The sequence below is a fragment of the Ascaphus truei genome, chromosome 7 (assembly GCF_040206685.1).
Source record: "Ascaphus truei isolate aAscTru1 chromosome 7, aAscTru1.hap1, whole genome shotgun sequence".
In the NCBI taxonomy this organism is placed as follows: domain Eukaryota; kingdom Metazoa; phylum Chordata; class Amphibia; order Anura; family Ascaphidae; genus Ascaphus; species Ascaphus truei.
Window position 1 is genome coordinate 73,908,143 of NC_134489.1, and position 24,601 is coordinate 73,932,743.

At 40.7% G+C, this 24,601-nt stretch overlaps 1 protein-coding gene across 1 annotated transcript in view; it reads left to right on the plus strand.

Annotated features, from left to right (window-relative positions):
- The window catches only part of LOC142499998 (dynein axonemal heavy chain 11-like), a 362,984-nt gene that overhangs the window by 214,956 nt on the left and 123,427 nt on the right, over positions 1–24,601 (plus strand). Inside the window, exons 54-55 of the mRNA XM_075610053.1 lie at positions 1,224–1,366; positions 16,953–17,114. Of these exons, the coding sequence (XP_075466168.1) occupies positions 1,224–1,366; positions 16,953–17,114 (305 nt within the window). The remainder of the gene's footprint in view (positions 1–1,223; positions 1,367–16,952; positions 17,115–24,601) is intronic.

Sequence of the window (24,601 nt, forward strand, 5' to 3'; positions counted from 1 at the left end):
TAAACTGGATATTCCTCACTTTATTTTTCTTACAATGTTCACTTCTTTGAGGGCTTCCTTTCATAAGCTTGTTAACATATCTTCATTTATTAAATAAATATTTAAAGCATGTGGGGAAAACTTACTTGATAGCTGAATAATTCCACTGTGCTACTTCGATGGCAACTTTAAATAATGAAGACCACAGATTAGGGGAAAAAAAAAAAAAAAACCTTTGCTAAATATGCTCATGATCAAAACAGTTCAGAAATATAACATTTTAAATGAACACCGGGCAGGGGTTTTTGAATAGGCTTCATCAGTGGATGTGAGAGGTCATCTTTGCAGATTTGTAATGGGAGCTGTTAAGTCACCTCTGTGACACCAGAGAAACAAGCTGCTTAATATAATGAGTTGCAATCAGCCATAATTCGGTTTATTATGAATTTATTTTTCTTTAAATAGTTTTTTTTTTTTTTTATATCTGCACTTGTTTCACTAGAAGTCCGTGATCCGTTATCTGCCACATTAGGTTAAAAAAAAAAAGCACAATTAAAGCAGCCGGACTCGGAAAATTCATGATTTAACACTTGCATAAACGAGGGTGGTTATGCTTTGAATGTTGTAAACTAGAACAAATGTTTTCATAGAAGCAATCGCCCATCGTCTTTTTTTTTTTTACCCCCTTCCCCGTGTTTTTTTAAAGGATGGGAATCATGTGTCCCATGGCGCTATAAATACACCTGTTCCATGGTTCAGCAACGGGGACCCCTTTGTTCCCAAGATAGTTATTGGTGAAGTGACTGGGTTTTAAACTCTCTTAAGGGGAAACAAAATGGCTTCCAAATCTCAGGCCAAATGGAAGCCGCAACATCATGCGGCTTCCTATTGGATGGCTGTTTAGTCCCCTTTAAAAAACAGGAAGTAATATACCGGTCATTATCTCGGACAGCAGGGGTTCAGCATTTTGGAACAAGGAAATGGATTTAGTGTTTTGAAACTACTAGTATGGACTCGTTGAGAAACAATGAGTTAAAGGACCTGGACCTTTCACTCAAGTTTAATTTAAGTCTCCCAGATGCCACACTGGGGAAAAGCCAATGGGACACTTATCGTAAACCAGTTTCTTGTGGCAGTACCTGTAATATGCAATGGAGTCGGTACCTTTCCCAGCGGTACATGAGCCTAACCAAATTAAAATGATGTTGCAGTTTACCCCACATGTCCATGTTTCTAACATGCAGGTGACATCCCTGATCTGTTCAGTGAAGAGGAGGAGGATAGCATTGTCTCTTCCACCCGCATGGAGCTGCGCGCTCTCGGCCTTCCAGACTCAAGAGAGAATTGCTGGCAGTTTTTTATTGACAGAATTCGACGACAGCTGAAGGTGAGAATAAAAGGATGGGAAGAGAACCATTTGCTACAGCAAATGCCTCCAAGCATACTGAAATTCTATTGGCCCACTGCCATTTATCTTTGATACTCTGATGATCCATTGTTGTTTTTATGATCCATTAGACATTATCGCATTTTTTCCATGGGTTTAACAAAAAATATTTTCCTCCATCAGTTATATTTTCTGTTGGTCAGTTTCCATAAAACAAGACAGTGCTTTGGTTATAAATGTATTGATGCTGCTTTACTTTGACTGCTGTTATTGAATGATAAGAAGGTGTGTATTGTGGATGGAGAATAAATATCTAGGCATCCTTCTGTTTCCTTGCACGCATCTTGTTGTAAAAATAAAACTATAACATCTGTAGAACTATAATTTATATGTTTCGTGATGATGATTACTGGCACATTTGCCGACAATATACATGCAGGCAATGTGAATGATGATGATCATATAAATGAAAGATTTATTTCACTGGAGACATGGGTTAGATATAAATGTTTGGGCTCAGCCCTTTCGTCAGGGTAAATTTAAAGGTGAAGTCCAATTTATTCCCAATGTCTCCACAGACCAGGGCCCAGATTCACTTTATTTAACGTTTCATTAACCTAATTTATTGTCCGTTAATCATAACACCATATTCACTAAAGCAAATAACATAATGTTAACCAGGATTTACTCCTGCTAAAAGCATGGTGTTATGAGTAATGGCATTTATTCTGAATGATATGCAAATGAGCCTAGTTGATATTCATTCCATATTCACTAAGCTCAGTTGAGGTTAATGCCAGGAACTAATGCTACATTGTTTAAGTCAAACCTAACACTGGCGTTATTCCCATCCAGATACTGGAATAAGGCTTGGAGAGGAAAGTGAATACCTATAATAGATGTTTACACTTAATTTGCTAAACGTTTATATACCTTTAAATATGTTAACCCTTTAGTAGCCTAATGTGGCCAGGTAGTAATGGAAAAACCATTGTTAGCTGGCCACTAAGTGCTACAAAGGGGTTAATGTATTCCTAACATTAGACTAACTACCTCCGATATATATATATACATATATATATATATATATATATATATATATATATATATTTCGAGATACTGTCTCTCGAAAGCTCGCACAAATAAAAGTATTTTGTTAGCCACAGAACGGTATCATCTATTCATTCTTGATTAATAAAGCACGGCTAACATGGTACAGATACCTCTACATATATATATATATATATATATATATATATATATGTATGTATATATATATATATATATATATATACACACACATACACACACACATAGACACACACACATAGACACACACACATACACACACACACACACACACACACACACACACACACACACACACACACACACACATTCTCCACTCCATTGACCTCCGTGATCCAGCCTTCTCATGGCTCACATCCTAACTTCCAACTGCTCCTTCAGTGTTTCCTTCTCTGGTCTTTCCTTCTCTTCACTCCCTCTTTCTGTTGGAGTCCCACAATGCTCTGTCCTTGGCCTTATGCTCTTCTCACTCTACACCTCTCATCCTGGTGAACTAATACAATATTTTGGCTTTCAGTACCACATTTATGCCGATGATACTCAAATCTATCTTTCCTCCCCTGACCACTCCCCCTCTCTCCTTTCCTGTATCTCCAACTGTCTCTCTGAAATCTCCTCCTTGATGTCTCACTGCTACCTGAAACTCAACATGTCCAAAACAGAATAAATATTCTTTCCCCCTTCCACTGCCACCTCTACACCTAAACTCTCCCTCACTTTCAATAATATCACAATCTCATCAACACCCCAAGCCTGCTTTCTAGGGGTCATCTTTGACTCTGATCTCTCATTCATTTATCACATTCAGTCCCTCACTATGTCCTGCCATCTCCACCTCCGAAATATCACCAGCATACACCCTTTTCTCACTCATGATGCAACGAAAATCCTAATGATTAATCCACTCACTCAATTACTCAATTGTCCCACCTCAATTACTGCAATCTTCTCTTAGTTGGCACTCCCCTTGTCCTTCTCTCCCAACTCCAATCCATCTAAAATGCTGCTGCTAGGCTCATTAACCTCCCTCGCCGCTCCACTTCTACTGCTCCATTGCATATATCCCTACATTGGTTTCCCATGGCCTCTAGAATTAAATTTAAAGCCCTCGAAATGGCTTACAAAATTCTCAACGACACTGACTCCCATTATATCTCAGTCCTCATCCAAAAATATATACGTAAACGCCCCCTACATTCTGTCCACGATATCTGCCTTTGCTCCCACTTTATTACCTCTTCCCACTCACACCAACAAGACTTTTCCTGTGCTGCCTCTCTCTCTGGAATTCCCTACCACGTGCCATCAGACTCTCCTGCAGCTTTCAGATGTTTATAAACTCCCTGAAAACTCACCTTTTCAAGAAAGTCTACTCACCCTACCTCTAACATTCAACTCCCCTTCAACCCCATTGGGGCCAGCTGTTTGGCTGGACCAATCCCCACACCATGTAACACCGCCCCCCCCCCACCCCCCAAAAAAACCTTAATGGCTACAGCTGTCAGATTGGGCCATATTCTAACCTGAGCTTCACCCTATCCCATAATGACCTTACCTTCTTGTTTCAACATTGTCCCTATTTCCCTCTTTATTGTAAACTCTCACAAGTAGGGACCTCAATATGTCTCTCTATCTGTTTGTTCTCATTTCTATGTAATTGTTTATGTAACATACATAACTCTGTACCCCATTGTATCGCACTGATGAATATGTAGGCACTTTTTTACATACAAAAACATGAAGTCCGCAGCACACTCAATAGAAAAAGGATTATTTCATCTCCTTAAATCATCGGGCAATAACTAAAACACCAGAGCGACGTACGTTTCGGAAACGTACGTCGCTCTGGAGTTTTGATGATTTATTCAGATTAAATAATCGTTTTTCTATTGCGTGTGCTGTGGCCTTCATGTTTTTGTGTATCTATTATTTATTTTATTTATTTTATTTATAAAATATTTTACCAGGAAGTAATACATTGAGAGTTACCTCTCGTTTTCAAGTATGTCCTGGGCACAGAGTAAAACAAATAATACATGGTTACAAATACAGTTACATAAATGAACAAGGTATACATTTATATACAAGACATTGCATGCACAGTTAAAGAAAATATATATTATGAGCGTATGAAACAGTTACAGACCAGATTAAAGTGTGAGACAGCCTTAGATTTGAAAGAACTTAAGCTGGTGGTGGATATGAGAGTCTCTGGTAGGTTGTTCCAGTTTTGGGGTGCACGGAAGGAGAAGGAGGAACGTCCGGATACTTTGTTGAGTCTTGGGACCATGAATAGTCTTTTGGAGTCTGATCTCAGGTGATAGGTACTGCATGTGGTAGGGTTGAGGAGCTTGTTCAGGTAGCTGGGTAGCTTGCCCAGAAAGTATTTGAGGGTGAGACAGGAAAGGTGAACTTTACGCCTAGACTCTAGTGATGACCAATCTAGTTCTTTGAGCATTTCGCAGTGATGTGTGTTGTAGTTGCATTGGAGAACAAAACGACAAATTGAATTGTAGAGGGTGTCAAGTTTGCTAAGGTGGGTTTGAGGAGCCGAGCCATATACTATGTCTCCATAGTCAATAATTGGCATTAGCATCTGCTGTGCAATACGCTTTCTGACCAGGAGACTTAGGGAGGATTTGTTCCTGTAAAGTACCCCTAGTTTGGCATAGGTCTTGGTTGTCAGGGTATCAATGTGCATCCCGAATGTTAAGTGGGAGTCAAACCATAAGCCCAGGTATTTAAAACTAGTGACAGGTGTTAGGGTGGTTTTAGCGTTGGTTCTAATCAGGAGCTCAGTCACTGGAAGCTTTACAAATTTAGTCTTGGTCCCAAATACCATTGTTACAGTCTTGTCAGTGTTTAAAAACAGTTTGTTTTGGGAAATCCAGTTTTCGAGTCTCAAAAAGTCAGACTGAAGTATGTGTTGAAGGTCAGAGAGGCTATGGCTGTGTGCATACAGGATTGTGTCATCTGCATACATGTGTATTGAGGCTTCCTTACAAGCTGTGGGAAGATCATTAATGAACACTGAGAAGAGTAGGGGCCCCAGAACAGAGCCTTGCGGGACACCACAAGTGATATCCAGGGGGTTGGAGTTAGAGCCTGAGATGGACACATGTTGGGATCTTCCTGATAGGTAGGACTGAAACCAGTTTAAAGCATGTTTCCCTATTCCAGAGCTCTGGAGTTTGTTAAGCAGGATAGCATGATCAACTGTGTCAAAAGCCTTTGCAAAATCTAGGAATACTGCACCAGTGAGTTGTCCCCGTTCCATTCCACACTGGATTTCATTGCAAACTTTTAGCAGGGTAGTTACGGTGGAGTGTTTGGGACGAAACCCAGACTGGAATTGGCTAGGGAAATTTGTCTTGGTGTAGAAATCGCTTAATTGGGAGTGGACACATTTTTCCATAACTTTGGATAGAATTGGGAGAAGTGAGATTGGCCTGTAGTTTGAGACAGTGTTTTTGTCCCCACTTTTGAAGATTGGGACAACTCTGGCAGTTTTCCAGGTCTTAGGGATATGGCCTGCAGACAGGATAGAGTTGACTATGGACGCAATTGGTTTGGCAATGGCTGGGGCACCAAGTCGTAGGAACCTAGATTGTAGTAAGTCAGGTCCACATTGGCTGCTTAGTTTTAGTTTGAGGAGCGCTTGTGTAATCTCCTCTTCAGATACTGGGCTAAATTGAAAATTGTGGGCAGTGTTGGGAGGGGGTGGGACTATAGGGGTACTCCCAGGATGAGATTCAGGTTTGGGGTTTGTGCTGCGTTTCGCTAATAAGTTAGTGGCACACCCCACAAAGTAATCATTGAATGCATTTGCAATGTCAGTGGGGTTTGTCAGAGTAATATCCCCCTTAGTGATATTACTTGGTTGTTGATGGTTAGGAGGCTGGAATATATTGTTGATAACCTTCCAGAAATTAGCTGGGTTTGATGTATTCTGGAGGAGATTGTCAGAGTAATATTGTGCTTTTGCATGCCTTGTTTGCCTTGTGCACATGTTCCGCATGCATCTGTAGTGATTGAGATCCTTGGTAGTGCCAGTTACTTTGTAGCTTTTCCACAAGGCATCCCTGAGCTGGTAGAGTGCTATAAGGTCAGGTGTAACCCATGGAAGGTGGGCACCCCATACCCTTATTTTGCGTAGTGGAGCATGGGTATCGCAGAGTTTTAAGAACTCAGATTGGAAATAGTCGAGCGCAGAATCAGGGTCGGGAATTAAATAGATTCTGTGCCATGGGCAGTTGGTAAGGTCATCCAGAAACTGTTGTGGGTTAAAGTTTTTAAATGTTCTAGTGAGGAGAACTTTGGGGCTTGAATGGGGCGGTTTAATTTTCCTTACACAGTACACTATTGCATGGTCACTGAAAATGTCAGGGAGGATGCCAGAGGATTGGATTCTGCTGGGGTTTGAGGAGAGAATCCAGTCTAGCAAGGAATGGTTATGCGACTTCAGGTTTATTCGTGTCGGTTGGGAAATGAGTTGCGATAGGTTAAGTGACTTGAGTTGTATCTGGATTTTGTGGTTTTTAGGGTCAAGCCAATTGAAGTTGAAATCCCCAAGAACTAGCAGCTCACTCTTCTCATTCAGAGAGGAAATGGAGGCAAGAAATTGGGTGATATCAGTCAAGGATTGTAGAGGGGCTTTAGGGGGGCGGTAGATGCCAGCAAGCAAGATGGGCTTAGAAAAGGGGAGGCAGATTTTGCCAACTAGAGTTTCAAAAGAGGGTGGACTTGGTGGGCAATGTAGCAGTGTAAATTGTAAGGTGTCTGCAATATAAAATAACACCCCTCCTCCTCTCTTTGACCTATCTCTCCTAAAAATGGAGTATCCCTGAATGGCGATATTGGCATCAGGGGTTTTAGAGGATAGCCATGTTTCTGTAAGAACGATGGCTTTGGGTTTATGCATAAGGCACCATGCCCTTAGTTCGTCTAGTTTGGGCAGCAGGCTCCGGATGTTTATATGGGCGACAGATAGCCCTTTTTGGAATTTAAAGGTGGAATTCTCAGGGGCATGGGGCAGAGCTGAAATGGGAGGACCTGGGTTAGTTTCAATATCACCTGCTAGAGAGAGTAATAGTATGAGAAGAAATTTGGGTAGTTGTTTACAAGTTGTAAATTTGTGGTGTTTTCCATTAGAGTGAGCAGTGGTTGGTGTGCTGGTTTTTAGAGTTCTCCACCAACATTCCATAGATAATGAAAGGCTTTTGAGTAGTCCAGGGTGTATGGTGATGTTGGGTGCGGGCCAGGATGGAGGAGTTTGTAGTGGATAGAGGGAGTAACATCTCCATGAGGCCAGGAGAAAGAAAAAAGTTAGAAGACATAGCAGGTTCATGATGCCAGAGGTAGGCAGTGTTGCATGGAGCTGTTATGAGCAGAGTGAGTGTGTGCAGACTAAACAGCAGGGGTGAACCTGTACCTTGTCATGTGTTTTGCTGCATTGCAACGCTAGGGTCAAGTCAGGGTTTCAGTGTTTTGTGCAGTCAGTTTTGGGAGAGGCTGCAGTGAAAGAAGTTGTAAAGGGGTGGGGGGTTAAACTATGCAGGCTAACAAGCATGGGATCATAGTGTGATCTGAATAGCTTACCATTTGTTGTCTTGAGTTAAAGAGTTTGCAGAAAGAAGCAGTCCCCAGTCACACTGTAGTCTAACTGTATCACTTAAAAACCTCACTTTAAATGCCTCACTGCCTAATGCAGTTCCTGCCCAATGCAGCTGAGCTGTTAGTATTATACACAAAAAAAGGTCACATGACCCTCCCCCTCCCCAATCAGTCACCTTGTTCCATTTGTTCAATTAACAGCACAGAGTTAAGAGGAAAAAAAAAAAAAATACTTTTTACATTCAAACATACTAACTTATATATCAATTCAACAAGGCCAGATTCAGTCTTATACACAGGGTTTCAACATCAGGAACATACTTATATATCAATTCAACAAGGCCAGATTCAGTCTTATACACAGGGTTTCAACATCAGGAACATACTTATATATCAATTCAACAAGGCCAGATTCAGTCTTATACACAGGGTTTCAACATCAGGAACATACTTATATATCAATTCAACAAGGCCAGATTCAGTCTTATACACAGGGTTTCAACATCAGGAACATACTTATATATCAATTCAACAAGGCCAGATTCAGTCTTATACACAGGGTTTCAACATCAGGAACATACTTATATATCAATTCAACAAGGCCAGATTCAGTCTTATACACAGGGTTTCAACATCAGGAACATACTTATATATCAATTCAACAAGGCCAGATTCAGTCTTATACACAGGGTTTCAACATCAGGAACATACTTATATATCAATTCAACAAGGCCAGATTCAGTCTTATACACAGGGTTTCAACATCAGGAACATACTTATATATCAATTCAACAAGGCCAGATTCAGTCTTATACACAGGGTTTCAACATCAGGAACATACTTATATATCAATTCAACAAGGCCAGATTCAGTCTTATACACAGGGTTTCAACATCAGGAACATACTTATATATCAATTCAACAAGGCCAGATTCAGTCTTATACACAGGGTTTCAACATCAGGAACATACTTATATATCAATTCAACAAGGCCAGATTCAGTCTTATACACAGGGTTTCAACATCAGGAACATACCTATTAGACTGGTTGGTGTCCCCTGTCTGTCTGCAAGCGTCTGTATGTATGTATGTATGTGTGTGTGTGTGTGTGTGTGTGTGTGTGTGTGTGTGTGTGTGTGTGTGTGTATATATATATATATATATATATATATATATATATATATATTGCAGAATAAATGAGTTCTTCAGTATTAGGTGATACCTTTTTTATTGGACTAACAATTTATGTCATAGGACAAGCTTTCGAGAATTATCCTCTCTTCTTCAGGTCAGCAATACTGATATACAAAGGATTCAATGGCTAAAACAGTGTAGAGAAAGAAAAAAAACCCAACAGATATGGACTGTAGATAAGGTAGGGTGTTAAAAGTGTTTGAAGCCAGGGGACGGTGACAAGGAAATGTGGGGAGGGGGATGGATGCTGGGGGGGAGAGAAAGTGTGGATAAGAATAGAGGCAAGCAGGATAATTACAAACAATTTTGATAGGGTGTGAGAAAACCCATGTCCGCATTAAGTCCTTTGGTTTTGGTGTCAAAGAATCTTATCATTCTGAGTTCAATACCTGAGTTCTGTGTACCCTATCTTATCTACAGTCCATATCTGTTTTTTTTCTCTCTCTACACTGTTTTAGCCATTGAATCCTTTGTAATTCAGTATTGCTTGACCTGAAGAAGAGGATAACTCTCGAAAGCTTGTCCTATTACATAAATTGTTAGGAAAAGAAAAAAATGGGAAGCGCAAATAATTGGGATAAGGCAAAAAAGCCACTTTATATTAATAAAAAAACAAATAATAAATACAGTTGCATCAAAATTAATAATAAAAAGTCTCTGCAGATTGGTGTCCAGGTGGTGAGCAGTGCATATGTGTAGAACACTCAGGGCCCCTGTTTGTCTAAACAGACTCGGGCCCAAATTATAGTGCAGAGGTGTGGTTCCAAAGGAAAGTGGGAGCCTCAGAGGTTATAGCGTCCACCAGTTATGCAGACAATAAGGTCAACAAGAGTGGTGAAGGGCCGTTAATGAGCCCCTGTAGATTCTGCTCACCCAAGCTTCAACCCGTTTGGTAGGGGCGGCTCTTCTTTATCTTCCTCCAAAGAAACTCACACGTTTCACAGGCTCCACGCTCCTTCAAGGCTCGAGCACGGAGCGGAACAACTCCCAGCCTGCCGTGTTTCCGGGTATGACGTCACGGCCGGACGTGACGCACCAACCCTTCCCGGCTAACCACAGGAGCCGCTTGATGATTCTCCAGGCAGCGAGCAGGCCCATATGAGGCTGATGCAACGTCAGTTCCTCGGGTATTCCACCCACACACAGAGCACTGCAGCAGACAACCGGACAGCAGGACAATACGAGAATAGAAGCTTCAGACCCCTTAGGCTCCTCCTCCTATGCGTTTTACCACGTACCGTGGCTTCATCAGGCCTTATCCCAATTATTTGCGCTTCCCATTTTTTTCTGTTCCTTACTTCTCATATCTTAGCAAGGACTTGGGTCCCTTGCATTGGAAGCTGCATATTTATTTGGGTTTTTGGCACTATAGGCCTTTTTTGTATTAAATGTTTACATCGGAGTTAGAGCCAGACCCTACAGGTTCCTGAATGGTTCATGTCACATCACCATTTATTGTTTTAAAGTGTTTATATGTATAAGGTTTAATTTATATACTTCTTTAATTGCACTTTCAATTTATCATTCAATTTATTTTTCAGTCAGTTGAGTATTTCACGGACCAATCGATAGGCGCACGTATTTTCTTTTCTTTTTTTTTTTTTACATAAATTGTTAGTCCAATAAAAAAGGTATCACCTAATACTGAAGAACTCATTTATTCTGCATTATCGCAACTGGACTAACATGGCTATTTTCTGCTATAAATATATATATATATATATACACACATATATACACACACACATATATATATATATATTATATACACCTATATATATATATATATATATATATATATATATATATATATATATATATATATATACACACCTATATATATATATATATATATATATATATATATATATATATATATATACACACACACACACACACACACACACACACACACACACACACACACACACACACATATATATATACACACACACGCACACATATATATATATATATATATATATATATATATATATACACACACACATGTATATATATATATATATATATATATATATACACACACACACACACACATATATATATATATTAACCCTGGCTGTGCTCAAAGCTGTGACCATGCAGCAAGCTTAAGCCTATAGGGAACCATGTTAAAGATGGTTATTGAGGCAAAAAGTGACACTGTGTGCTCATTTGCATGTCATTTCCCAGAATCCCTTGCTGCAGTGGAAGTGCTGTATGCTGGGTGATAATGGGGAAAGGCGGGGTTGCAGATCTGCCTAAGACATGCAGATGAGCATGCAGCTATACAAGAAAAAACACAAAAGCGCACCAAGATGAGAGATAGATATTGTATTAGCAACAAATAATAAAATTAGTAACTTACATATAAAATTTCTTTAATAATCCCCGATTCTGGTGTCTATCACAGGAGTAGGGCATCACATAGGAAGTATGAAGGGTAATCTCAGTTCTGAGAGATCAGACCCGCGCGCTGGGGCTGTCTCTGTTCACTCTCCTGTCCTCCACGTGTGGTAGCGTGGTGCAGAGTGTAGCACACATGTGCAGGAACCGGGGCCTTCAATAGGTGTCCTTAGGATGCCTGTCCGTTTTTGATAGCATAGAAACGATCGGAAATAAGCAGGAACGGTACACTTGAGTGTGTACTAGTGGTGGGTAGTAAAACCGCCAGCCACAACAGTCGCGACGCGTTTCGTTTAACAAAGTAAACTTCTTCAGAGCGCGGACTGAACTTTTCATTACTGAGCATGCAGCTATATTTGCATATGTATATATATATACACATATACACACACACACACACCACAATTATTAAGGTTATGGTGGGTAACAAAAAGTGACAAAAACCCTCCACAGTAAAGCATAAAGCAACTGTAAATATTACTGTATGTTCATTTGCATGTCTTAGACAGGTCTGCAACCCTATCTTTCCCCATTATCGCCCAGCACACAGCGCTTCCACTGCAGCAAGGGATTCTGGGAAATGACATGCAAAGGAGCACACAGTGCCACCTTTTGTCTCAAGCTCGTATTACACAAGCAAATCCTCAAGCCAATGCATACTGTTTTAAACACAGCTTTTAGACAGAGGCTGGGATGAGATGCAAAGTCAGTAAACCCACTCACAGACATGTTTCAACCTTGATGAGTATCATCAGTGTGAGGTTGGTTGTGCTGGCTAAGCTGGTTTGAGACTAGGCTAGATATTCACCACAATTATTAAGGTTATGATGGGTAAAAAACGTGACAAAAACCCTCCACAGTAAAGCATAAAGCAACTGTAAATATTACTGTATGTTCATTTGCATGTCTTAGACAGGTCTGCAACCCTATTTTCCCCATTATCGCCCAGCACACAGCGCTTCATATATATGAATCAGCACTCCTAGTAAAGATAATAATAAGGCCTGGTGCTTGTCCCTTAAAAATAAATATAAATATATAGAATATAAATATATATATATATATATATATATATATATATATATATATATATATATATATATATATATATATATATATATATATATATATATATATACATACACCACATTAATGTACGCAATGGGTCCAGAGCATGTATGTAAAGCGAAAATGTACTTAAAGTGAAGCACTACCTTTTTTCCCCTTATCGATGCATGTACTGTACTACAATTGTCATATATGTGCATAACTGATGTAAATAACGCATTTGTAACAGGTTCTATAGTCTCCCGCATGCGCACAGCTTCGGTACAGGTAGGGAGCCGGTATTGCTTTTCAGGACGTGCTGACAGGCGCATGCGTTAGCTGGCGTTTTCCTATTGGGAGATATGTCCTTACTCGCGAGTGTACTTAAAGTGAGTGTCCTTAAAGTGGGGTATGCCTGTATATGTGTGTGTATGTGTATATATATATATATATATATATATATATAGAATCCAATGCACAGCCGGCACACCATATGCAAGTAAATAAGTTTTGGTGCTTATCCCATAAAGCAATAACAGACCATACGATACCGGTTGCAACACGACATCAAGGGACAGCACGCAGGTAAGTAAATCAAAAATGTTCTATATTTGATAGAAGACACAAAAACCGACGTTTCGGTCCCCCAGTGGGACCTTTCTCAAGGTGGTGCAATTGAATGCAGTGCACAATACATATATATACCCCAAACCCCAGTGCAATTCAACAAAACCAATCACAGTTAATTAGCCTCACCTGCCTATGTGACATGCATCCACAGTATCAGCAGGTAAAGAGCGTCCATTTTGAATATATTAACTCTATATTTGTTTACCTGATATGTGTTTAGGCATGCGCAAAAGGCTCAGGAAATGCATAATGTTACTGCTGAGAGACTATATAAGTCTGCCAGACCCAGCGATATCTTGGATAACCGGAGAGAGTGCGCATGGGCTAAACTGATCTGGAGCTGATACCTGGATAGATTAACTATTTCAGGGACGTGCAAAATACACATTGTAACTGCAAGTTAAGCGAAACATGTGAAACACCTGATGTGCTCACCGTAAATGTGCAAAAAAATGTGAGGGAATAAAACATTATGCAATTCCTGAGCCTTTTGCGCATGCCTAAACACATATCAGGTAAACAAATATAGCGTTAATATATTCAAAATGGACGCTCTTTACCTGCTGATACTGTGGATGCATGTTACATAGGCAGGTGAGGCTTATTAACTGTGATTGGTTTTGTTGAATTGCACTGGGGTTTGGGGTATATATATGTATTGTGCACTGCATTCAATTGCACCACCTTGAGAAAGGTCCCACTGGGGGACCGAAACGTCGGTTTTTGTGTCTTCTATCAAATATAGAACATTTTTGATTTACTTACCTGCGTGCTGTCCCTTGATGTCGTGTTGCAACCGGTATCGTATGGTATATATATATATATATATATATATATATATATACATATATACATATACACACACATACATATACATATAGACATATACACACACACATACATATACATATAGACATACATATACATATACATACAGAGAGAGCTATAATATATATATATTCAAAAACAAATACTCAATACCGTTCTGTGGCTAACGAAATGCTTTTATTTGTGCGAGCTTTCGAGATACACTGATCTCTTCTTCCGGCGATGTTACATATACAGTATATATACAATATATATTTGGGCTTCGGCCCATAGGATTACCACAATGTATTGGTTTCAACGGTGAGTATGGATGTTGTACGTGGTCTTTTTTTTATTAACCCTTTGGCAGTGAGGCTACCTAGGCTTTCCTTGAGAGGGTAATTATATCTGTTCTACCACAAAGGTGAGATACAGTTGGTGAAAGGTTATTTGCCTAGACAAGTTTCATTGACCCACACAACACAAATGTATGATTGCAAGTCTATTTGTAACACCTCTTGTTGTTTTACTAAACCATTTCCCATAACACTTTCTAAAATTAAATCAAATCGAGCACAAAGGCCCATTAATATTAACTGGTGCAATTGCAATTCTTTTTCCTAAACCCATTTTAATTTAAAAAAAAAAATGCTATTTCCAAAGCAGTTCTCATTAGGATAAGAATGTAAAAGCCATGGCTTAAGGGGGATTGATGTATATGATTATATTACTTTATGGCTGCAATTTTTTCTTAACTTTGTAGGGGTTATACTTACATTGCCTTAACTTATTTGTTATTAAAATATCACTAGCATAAAGACCTTTTTCTCTGTATTCATTGGTTGCTACTCATTATCATACTGTACTGTATTACTTGGTAACATTTTAATCTTTAAAGTAAACCATAGTATAAATGTTTGTGCCTCATAGGAGATCAAATACTGTTTTAAGTGTGAATTAAGCCTAAGGGTGATTCAGAGCAGCCCCCTATGGTGCTACAGTTTGCTAAGGAGGATGGCTTTAAAGTTGCCCCTGGGTACAATATCTTAATTAGAAGCAATCACCAATACGCAATGTAGCATTTGAAAGAAACTACACAAATTACTTATGAACAAAGCAAACACAACTGGTGGGAGTTACCAGTCTCATAGCAATTTATATTGAAGTACTTATTTAAAGCAACGTTCTAGTTATATTGATCCTGGGGAAGCATGATTTGCGATACCTGTTAATAGATCAACTACTCATCTGTTACTTCTAGCACATTCGGCTACATTTATATATTCATTTGTGTACATCTCTTAAGAGCTATAATGTTTGTCTATTAAAAGCAACCACAACGTACTGGAGGTATAGTAAATTTATGGATGGAAATAAAGCTTACAGTAGTAAATGACACAAAAAAATCCAACAGACAGGGTGAAACAAAGAAAGCAGCTCTTCAAAAAGTAATAATCCCAATTATGTTCACATGTCCAATGGAGATTCATCTTCAAACAAATCATTGTGCACTTCAGATTAGTTCTATTACCCTACATGCCGTTTGCTTGCAATGAATGTAGCACATTTAGAGTGCATGCATTTTACAGTATATGGTATATGTTGCCCAGTTGGCTCCTTTACAGTCTTTTGTTCAGAATTCCTTGCAGTGGCAGCAAAGGAATGAGAAAATAGAATCGATGTATGGAGGTTCCCTATTTTCATGGTTCTGGCACCTATTAGTACCACTTTTTACTTCCCTTTATCAAGATGTGGTTTGAAGTTTGAACTGTTCCCACTGTGTGGAGTTCACAGGAAACCATGAAAGTGTGAGAAATGTGGGGGAGGGGATGGTAGCATAATAACCTCCCGAAGTCTTGCCTTCAGCTTTTTATCTTGTCGCTGCTCTTAAAGTGCAGCTTATAGAGTCAAATATTCGTATAGGGAAAATTGTTTTATTGAGATGTTTCCTAGCTTCCCAAAGTATGTACACTCTCAATCTAATATCTCAAGTGTACTATATTTCTCCAGATTTTCTCACAGTTTGCAATATTCCACAATAAATAAAATATACATCTATTATGTATAAAGTAATGTGAGTATAGTATGCCAAGACTTGTGTCCATCTTGGAACATTTCCTGAATTAAATAGTATTTAGCATGGCCTTTTTATACCAATCGATACAGTAATAATTAAGCTAGAAATCCAAACTTCGCAAATGTCGAAGTACTTCGGATGTTCGGAACAGTTTTTGTAATCCAAGCAAAATACGAGACAAAACCCATAAAAGTTTGAATTCTTCTCCTTTTTTTAAAGAAAATTAATCAACTGGCCAAACTTTTGGTTGGAGAACAAAAAAACTCATACTTCTGCACACTTTCACATTTTAAATTATTATTATTATTTTTAAACGTTTCCTGCTTATTTTCAGTTTTTTTTCCATTTTTGTTTACAGATACAAACCAATCCAGTTATGGCAACACCAACGCACAAACATTTTATTGAACCAAAACGGGTGCCCATGCTTACTAATAATGAGAAATGGCTGTGTGTTAAATCATAAATAAATTGGGGGTATCTTTATCCTTCAGTGTTGACTGGCTAACAATTTCCTAACAAAAACATCTTGTTTACTGAATGTATAGATTGGCCCTTTTGTACGTACAATATTGGTAATTATTTTATTTTGTTCTCGTTCGTAATTGACCATTGTTAGTTTGCTATCGGGTTAAACTAATATCGTGTTATTTTCTCTTATACTTTGTCACATGGAATCTAAGGTGTTTCTCTAAACTTTTCGTAAACATGTTTCTTTTGTAGGTTGTCTTGTGTTTCTCGCCGGTTGGTTTCACATTAAGGGCACGTGGAAGAAAATTTCCAGCGCTTGTGAATTGCACAGCAATAGATTGGTTTCACGCATGGCCACAGGATGCCCTGCAATCTGTTAGCAGCAGCTTTGTCGACAAGCTGGATGGAGTTGACGTAAGTTTAACATTTGGTGGATTTCTTTTGTAAAAGAAAACTTAAGCTGTCTGCCAATGTATGACTGTTTGTACCCCTAACAAAACTGTCCACCAGTATGAAAATTATTAAAGGGAGGTGGAGGGTTTTTATCACTTTTTTACCCACTAAAACTTGTTTAATGTGTGGTTGAAACCTATCCCAGCTTCACATTGCAAGGCCAGTATAATCAGCCTCACACTTATGAGACCCAAAAGGTCAAAATAGCTGTCTCTGTGAGTAGGTTTACTGGCTATACACTTCTTTAACCCATGCTGTGCTGAAAAGCTGTGTAATACAGCAGGCATAAGCTTTTAGGGGTCCATGTTAAAATCGATAAGGTGCAAAGGTGCCACTGTGTGCTCATTTGCATGTCATTTCCCAGAATCCCTATCTGCAATGGACGCACTGTATGTTAGGAGATAATGGTGAAAAGCAGGGTTGCAGACCTGTCTGAGCCATGTGAATGTGCTCACAAATTATATTTTTCTTGGCTGAAGGGAAGTTGCAACCACATAGGGCAGCAAAGCAGTAAATACAGTGCAGTTTAATGATGTCACCATCAGTGGTTGACAAGGTCACATTCTTCCCCATCTTAGGGAGGGCCAGAAAGTAAAAAATAGTTTCCTCAGAAGCACGAGTCTGCTGACTAATACTTACATACATGGGGATAGAACCATGTAGATAGCTATTTTGTTGCATAACTTTGTGTTTAAAATATCTTCTTCTCACTTATGTTATGTTAGTAACTAACGTTACTGCATACTTGTCTTCTAATTAATGTTGCAATGTGCTTTTGTAGTGAACACAGCATTACACATAGTGAAACAATATGCTCATAGTGGTGATGGTCTTCAAAGAGGACTTAATTGGGAGGACCTGTCACGGATGGCCCACTATAAGTGAAATGTTGCTAAGAAGGCCATAAACGATAACCAGAGAGTACTCTGTCAGCCTCAAAGAAAAGTATAAACGTTCGTGAATGATTACTGGTGCATCCCAGAGAGAAGGGACCCACAGATCATGACTTAGTTGGAGACTTTATTAAAATTGAGAATATCATGTGACGGTGTGCTCACCACAAACAAGATGGGACCATGTTGCTGAGGTGGGGTAATATATAGAATGCCAACCCACAGCTGCGTGGGCGCATCTGGAGTGTAGAGTAGTCGAGGTAGCCAGGTCAGGGTAGTAGAGGTGAGAATGGTCGTGATATTTGATGGGGTCAGTAGTGGAGGGGTACGGATCGTTGTGGGTGCTTTAGCCGAGGTCAGGATTGGAGAGGTGCGGTCGTCGAGCGTAAGCCAAGGTCAGGGATGGAGAGATGCGGATGGTGAAACGAAGCCGGGTCAGGAGAAGAGCAGAGTCCGAAGGCAAGCAGGGTCAGGTAACAAGGCAAGGCAGAGAAGGCTGGAACAGAACAGACTATGGAGAGCCACACACACAAACAGAGATTATGCTCAGCCGATGAGCCTCTGGCTCTGCTGAGTATTTTCAGGAAGCTGTGATGAATCACACAGGAGGCGTGTCACTGAGCAGGTTCTGATAGGATGCTCCGCTGCAGCAGGCAGGTGTGCAGAGTTTTCCTGATTTATATATTTAATGTGATACAGGTGCGTGCTGCACACGCGCTGTGTGCTAATGACGTCATCACGTGGACGCAACCGGGAGGCGGGGCCAGCAGAGTTGGCCTTTAGGTCTGCGCGCTCCTATGATGATAACAGGCTCCAGGTTGAGGTTTGGGAGTGATGCTGGTATCTGGATGTATGGAGGGTACATTTTGCGTACGCCGACCGCGCGGTGCCTCATGGATCCTTACAGTGACGTCATGAGCTGTACATACTAAGGGGTCTATTCTACAAACTTTGATAACTAACTCATCAAGGATTTTGAGCATGTCCCGAATGATTTGGCAGTGTTGCTTTTCAGAAAGCTCCGATAACATGCCAAAATCGTTTGGTAAGTGCGCTCGTTCTCAAGCACACCGAGCAAGAGCTCCAACTCACATTTTTGATGAAATCACCCATTCTAGTAGCGCCGATGAGATCATCGAGGCTCTCAACTAGCAGGCAACTCGCAAATTTCATCTCGCCACCTCAAGGGTAGGTCTTAGAAGATGAAATGTATTTTTATTGCATTGGATTGAAGTCGGGAGTCTCCGAAGTTGATATGCATTAATACCAGCTCCGGAGACCCTCTGCTTCCATCCTATGTAATAAAAATAAATTTACAGGCAGCTTTATTACCTTTGAGGCAAACCGCTAAGGCAATGAATAGGTTAAATACCAGTGCCTGGTTTATTGCAAGTAGTGGGGGTGTGTGAAGGTGGTATTAGGCCCATGGTGGGTGTGTAGGCCTTGCGGGAGGAGTTAACCCCTTCATTACCTTAGCGGTTACTACTGCAAAAGGTAATGAAGGGGTTAACCCCTCCCGCTTACCCACCATGTAGGCATAAACACCCACGATGTGCCAAATACCCCCTTTCACCCACCCCTTCTACCCACAATAAACATTAAAACACAATACACTCAATATTTGCCACTGTGGTCACCAATGCCCTCAATGGGAGCAAAGATAACCCCAATAGCAATGAATGAGCACCATACTACCCACCCACTCTACCCCCAACAACTCCTCCCCCCCCTAACACATACAGTACAGTAATGGGCAAATACCCCATTATCCAGATCTGGATAATAGCTCATTTGCCCATTAAAAATAAAACATTATCCAGCCAGCATAAAGTAAATAAAAGTTCTACTTGCACTTGCCAGTATGAAGGCTGTCCTCGTCTTCCTCCCCATTCTCCACGGTCAGCAACATTACAATCAAAATACAAACTAATGGCCACTAACCCCTTAATCACCTTAGTGGTTAGTAACCGCTATAGTAATTAAGGGGTTAACCCCCCTTCCCCCGCTACCCACCCGGGATGTCTAACACCCTCCCTGGGGCAACTACCCCCACCCTCCACCCCCTCTACCCATTGATTGGCACAGTGGTAAACCATGCCCATAATATGAGCATGGTTTGCCACTATCGCAGTCAATGGGCAACCTAAAAAAAACAAGTACCAAAAATACAATTATACAAAACTACTATTAAAGCATACAGAAAAGCGCTCCACCTAAAATAATATACCTGTAAGTCGATAGTACCTACTGTACTAGTGAAAAGGCAATAATATCAATTAAATAATAATGATAGAACGTCTGTGCTACAACTGACAACACAATATCTAGGCAGACAATGATATCATGATTGAAGTGGAAAAAACTGAAATGGCAGCTAAACTACAGACAAGACTATTCCTAATTGGCAGAGAGTAAATCCAATCCTCAATTAGGAATTGCACCCTACGGGACAAGAAAAACAAGTCTTCCCAAAACTTGTTACAACAGATACGAAACAAAGAGAACCAAGTCCCTGGTGCAATAAAACAACAATAATACCAGTTTGCATGGTTAAAAACTAGTTCTGAGTTTCAATTGCAATTCCAAATAGTTCCTTCAGATGACGATGGTTCTGTGTGGGAATACAAAGAGAACAAACCATTGCACAGTATTTCGCCATAGCGCATTGCACAGTACAAATGCCTACTTACAGCATACAGGCGAATCAAAAGCAATGATTGTTTCTTTGGACCAATCCAGTAACTGTATCAGTCAGTCGGCTATATCCTCGGATCCAACGCAGTCTCCAACAGGCGAGTTATCCATGGATAAACGAAAAGTACATTGCGTAGTACAATTTAAACATTTATTAAATGCACAGGATCAAATATACACTTACAATGTGTCAGGTCTCATTGCAAAGTAAAAGGATGCCGTCCGCAGCCTGAGTTCCTGGAGCACGGCATCTAGCAGCTGGGGTTGGTGTCTCACTCCTGTCTCTTCTCCTCATGGCCGTGACTCAAGCAGAATCCTCCCCCAATGACATCACTGGTATGCTGCAGGCTCCACCTCAGTACTCATGAACGGTGTAAGCTCCACCCTACGCGTTTCGTGATGGGCTTTGTCACTTCCTCAGGGGTAATTGTAGCCCTAAAGTCTCTGTTGGCTATTTAAAGCTTAAAACGTTCATTAACCCATTACTCCCTCTTACACAGGGAAGGGAACTGGATACAAATATATATAGCATGACGCTATAAAGCTGTGAATACAATGTACTGCACCGACACACTTTATTCGAGCAAATACCCGGTATGTACCTGGCAGATACCTGGAATGCGCCACTCCTCACCTCTGACAAGCCCCGTTGCATTTGCCTTCCCAGCCTGGGTTCATGCCTGGCTGATGGGCGGCTGATCTGTTAAATGATAATGATTAGGATTTAATAGGCTGCAATGCTTCGCGTGTCTACCAGATGGCATAAATTCATGAATTGTAATGCAGTATATATATATATATACTGTGCAGTATTGCAGCCAGCGGGAATAAAATGCTTCAATCCCTGCTTGGAAAATAACTCAATGCACTCGGGCAGAAAACAGTCACAAACCTCAATACACCCGGGTATACCCGAATTCGTGGGACTAGCCAAGCTCGAATAAAGTGTGTCGCCAGTGTACAACATAAAATTGCATAAATGTAGCACATCCATCTTAGAAATACTAATTCTGATTCTAAAGTTCCCTGATGAACAATAGAAGGAATTAGTGCGCATCAATGATTGATGGATGTATTGTATTGTATGTCTTTATTTATATAGCGCCATTAATGTACATAGCGCTTCACAGTAGTAATACATGTGGTAATCAAATAAATAACAGATAATATAAATAACAGATCATGGGAATAAGTGCTTTAGACATTAAAGTAACATTAAGGAAGAGGAGTCCCTGCCCCGAGGAGCTTACAGTCTAATTGGTAGGTAGGGAGAACGTACAGAGACAGTAGGAGGGAGTTTTGGTAAGTGCGTCTGCAGGGGGCCAAGCTATATGTATCATGTGTTCAGAATATCTACATATGCTTCTTTAAGCAAGTGTGTCTTAAGGTGGGTCTTAAAGGTGGATAGAGAGGGTGTTAGTCGGGTACTAAGGGGAAGGGCATTCCAGAGGTGTGGGGCAGTCAGTGAAAAAGGTTTAAGGCGGGAGAGGGCTTTAGATACAAAGGGGGTAGAAAGAAGACATCCTTGAGCAGAACGCAAGAGTCGGGATGGTGCATAGCGAGAAATTAGGGCTGAGATGTAAGGAGGGGCAGAAGAGTGTAAAGCTTTAAAAGTAAGGAGAAGAATGGAGTGTGAGATCGGAAGCCAGGACAGGGATTTCATGAGGGGAGATGCTGAGACAGATCTAGGAAAGAGTAGAGTGATTCTGGCAGCAGCATTTAGGATAGATTGTAGGGGAGACAGATGAGAGGCAGGAAGGCCGGACAGCAGGAAGTTACAGTAATCAAGACGGGAGAGAATGAGGGCCTGAGTCAGAGTTTTAGCAGTCGAGCAACAGAGGAAAGGGCGTATCTTTGTTATATTGCGGAGGAAAAAGCGACAAGTTTTAGAAATGTTTTGAATGTGAGGGGCGAATGTGAGAGAGGAGTCGAGTGTGACCCCTAGGCAGCGTGCTTGGGCTACTGTGTGAATGATCGTAGTTCCAACAGTAATGTGGAAGGAGGTAGTAGGGCCAGGTTTGGGAGGAAGTATGAGGAGCTCTGTTTTAGCCATGTTGAGTTTAAGGCGTCGGAGGGCCATCCAGGATGATATAGCAGAGAGACATTCAGAAACTTTGGTTTGTACAGCAGGTGTAAGGTCGGGTGTTGAAAAGTATATTTGTGTGTCGTCAGCATAGAGGTGATATTTAAACCCAAAAGATGTTATTAGGTCACCTAGAGAGAGTGTGTACAGAGAAAAGAGAAGAGGTCCCAGGACAGAGCCCTGGGGTACCCCCACAGAGAGATCAATAGAGGAGGAGGAGGTGCTAGCAGAAGAGACACTGAAAGTACGATGGGAGAGGTAGGATGAGATCCAGGATAGAGCTTTGTTCTGAATACCAAGAGTATGGAGAATATGAAGGAGAAGAGGGTGGTCCACGGTGTCAAATGCTGCAGAGAGGTCGAGTAATATGAGCAGAGTGTAATGACCTCTGTCTTTGGCAGCATGGAGGTCGTCAGTTATTTTAGTGAGGGCTGTTTCCGTGGAGTGAGCAGTGCAGAAGCCAGATTGTAGAGGGTCTAGGAGAGAATAGGTGTTGAGAAAATGGAGCAAGCGAGAGAATACAAGACGTTCAAGGAGTTTAGAGGCAAAAGGCAGGAGGGAGACAGGTCGATAGTTAGAAAGACAGGTAGGGTTAAGCTTGCTGTTTTTGAGTAATGGTATGACGATTGCATGTTTGAAGGAGGATGGAAAGGTTCCAGAGCAGAGGGAGGAGTTAAAAATGTGTGTGAGTGTAGGGATTATAGTAGGAGCAAGAGGTTTTAGGAGATGGGAGGGAATGGGGTCGAGAGGGCAAGTGGTAGAGGGAGAAGAGGCGATCAACAGCGACACATCCTCCTCTGAGACAGAGGAAAAAGAGTCAAGGTAGGCAGGAGGAGAGTTAGGAAGAGGTGTAGGATGGGAGGAAGAAACAGAGGGGATGTTCTGCCGTATGGATTCCACCTTTTCCTTAAAATAGTCAGCAAAGTCCTGAGCGGAGATGGAGGAAGGAGAGGCAGCTGAGGGTGGTTTGAGTAGAGTATCAAAGACAGAGAACAGTCGGCGTGGGTTAGACTTGTGCATGTTGATTAGTGCAGAAAAGTAGGCTTGTTTAGCTTGCGAGAGGGCAGAGTTGAAACAGGATAGCATAAATTTGTAGTGAAGGAAGTCTGCGAGAGTGTGAGACTTCCTCCAGAGGCCAACTCCTAATATAAATCCATATAAAATTGCATAAAACATGCTAACAATGGCATATAAAATGATTTAAAAAAATGATAATAACAATGTTGGGACTACAGTACATGGAAAATCTGGATACCACTAAATCAACTTCAAACATTTGCATTCCTGATTGGCTGGCTTCCCTGGTGTCACATCCTTTAAAATAAATAAATAAATAAAACCTGTCACATGGTACACCAGTTAATCGAATTGGGGTTGTACCATTTGACACTCAAATTTTACATCACAGGCCTTATATGAGGCCTGTCCTGTCTCATTTGAGCCCAAGAAGACGATCATCTGCCCCATTGGATTACAAAGAAAGAGAAGACTGGAAAAAAAGAACAGAAGGAAGAAAGAAGAAAATAACTTGCCGGAGGACCATCGGCTTTTGAGGAGCATTGTGTCGATGGTCAAGAGGTTGCTGCTGGAGTCGGATTTGGAGGGTGAAGAAATCAAAGGTACGAAAAACATTGATTGTATTTTATTGCGGATTTTTTTTTAAATGCCCTTTGACTGCCAATGTGTTTATCTATGCCCCTTTCGGGCTATAGATAAGTTAAACAACACACAGAACCCCAGCAAGCTCTTTTTATAAACCCCTGAGCCCCCACAAAATA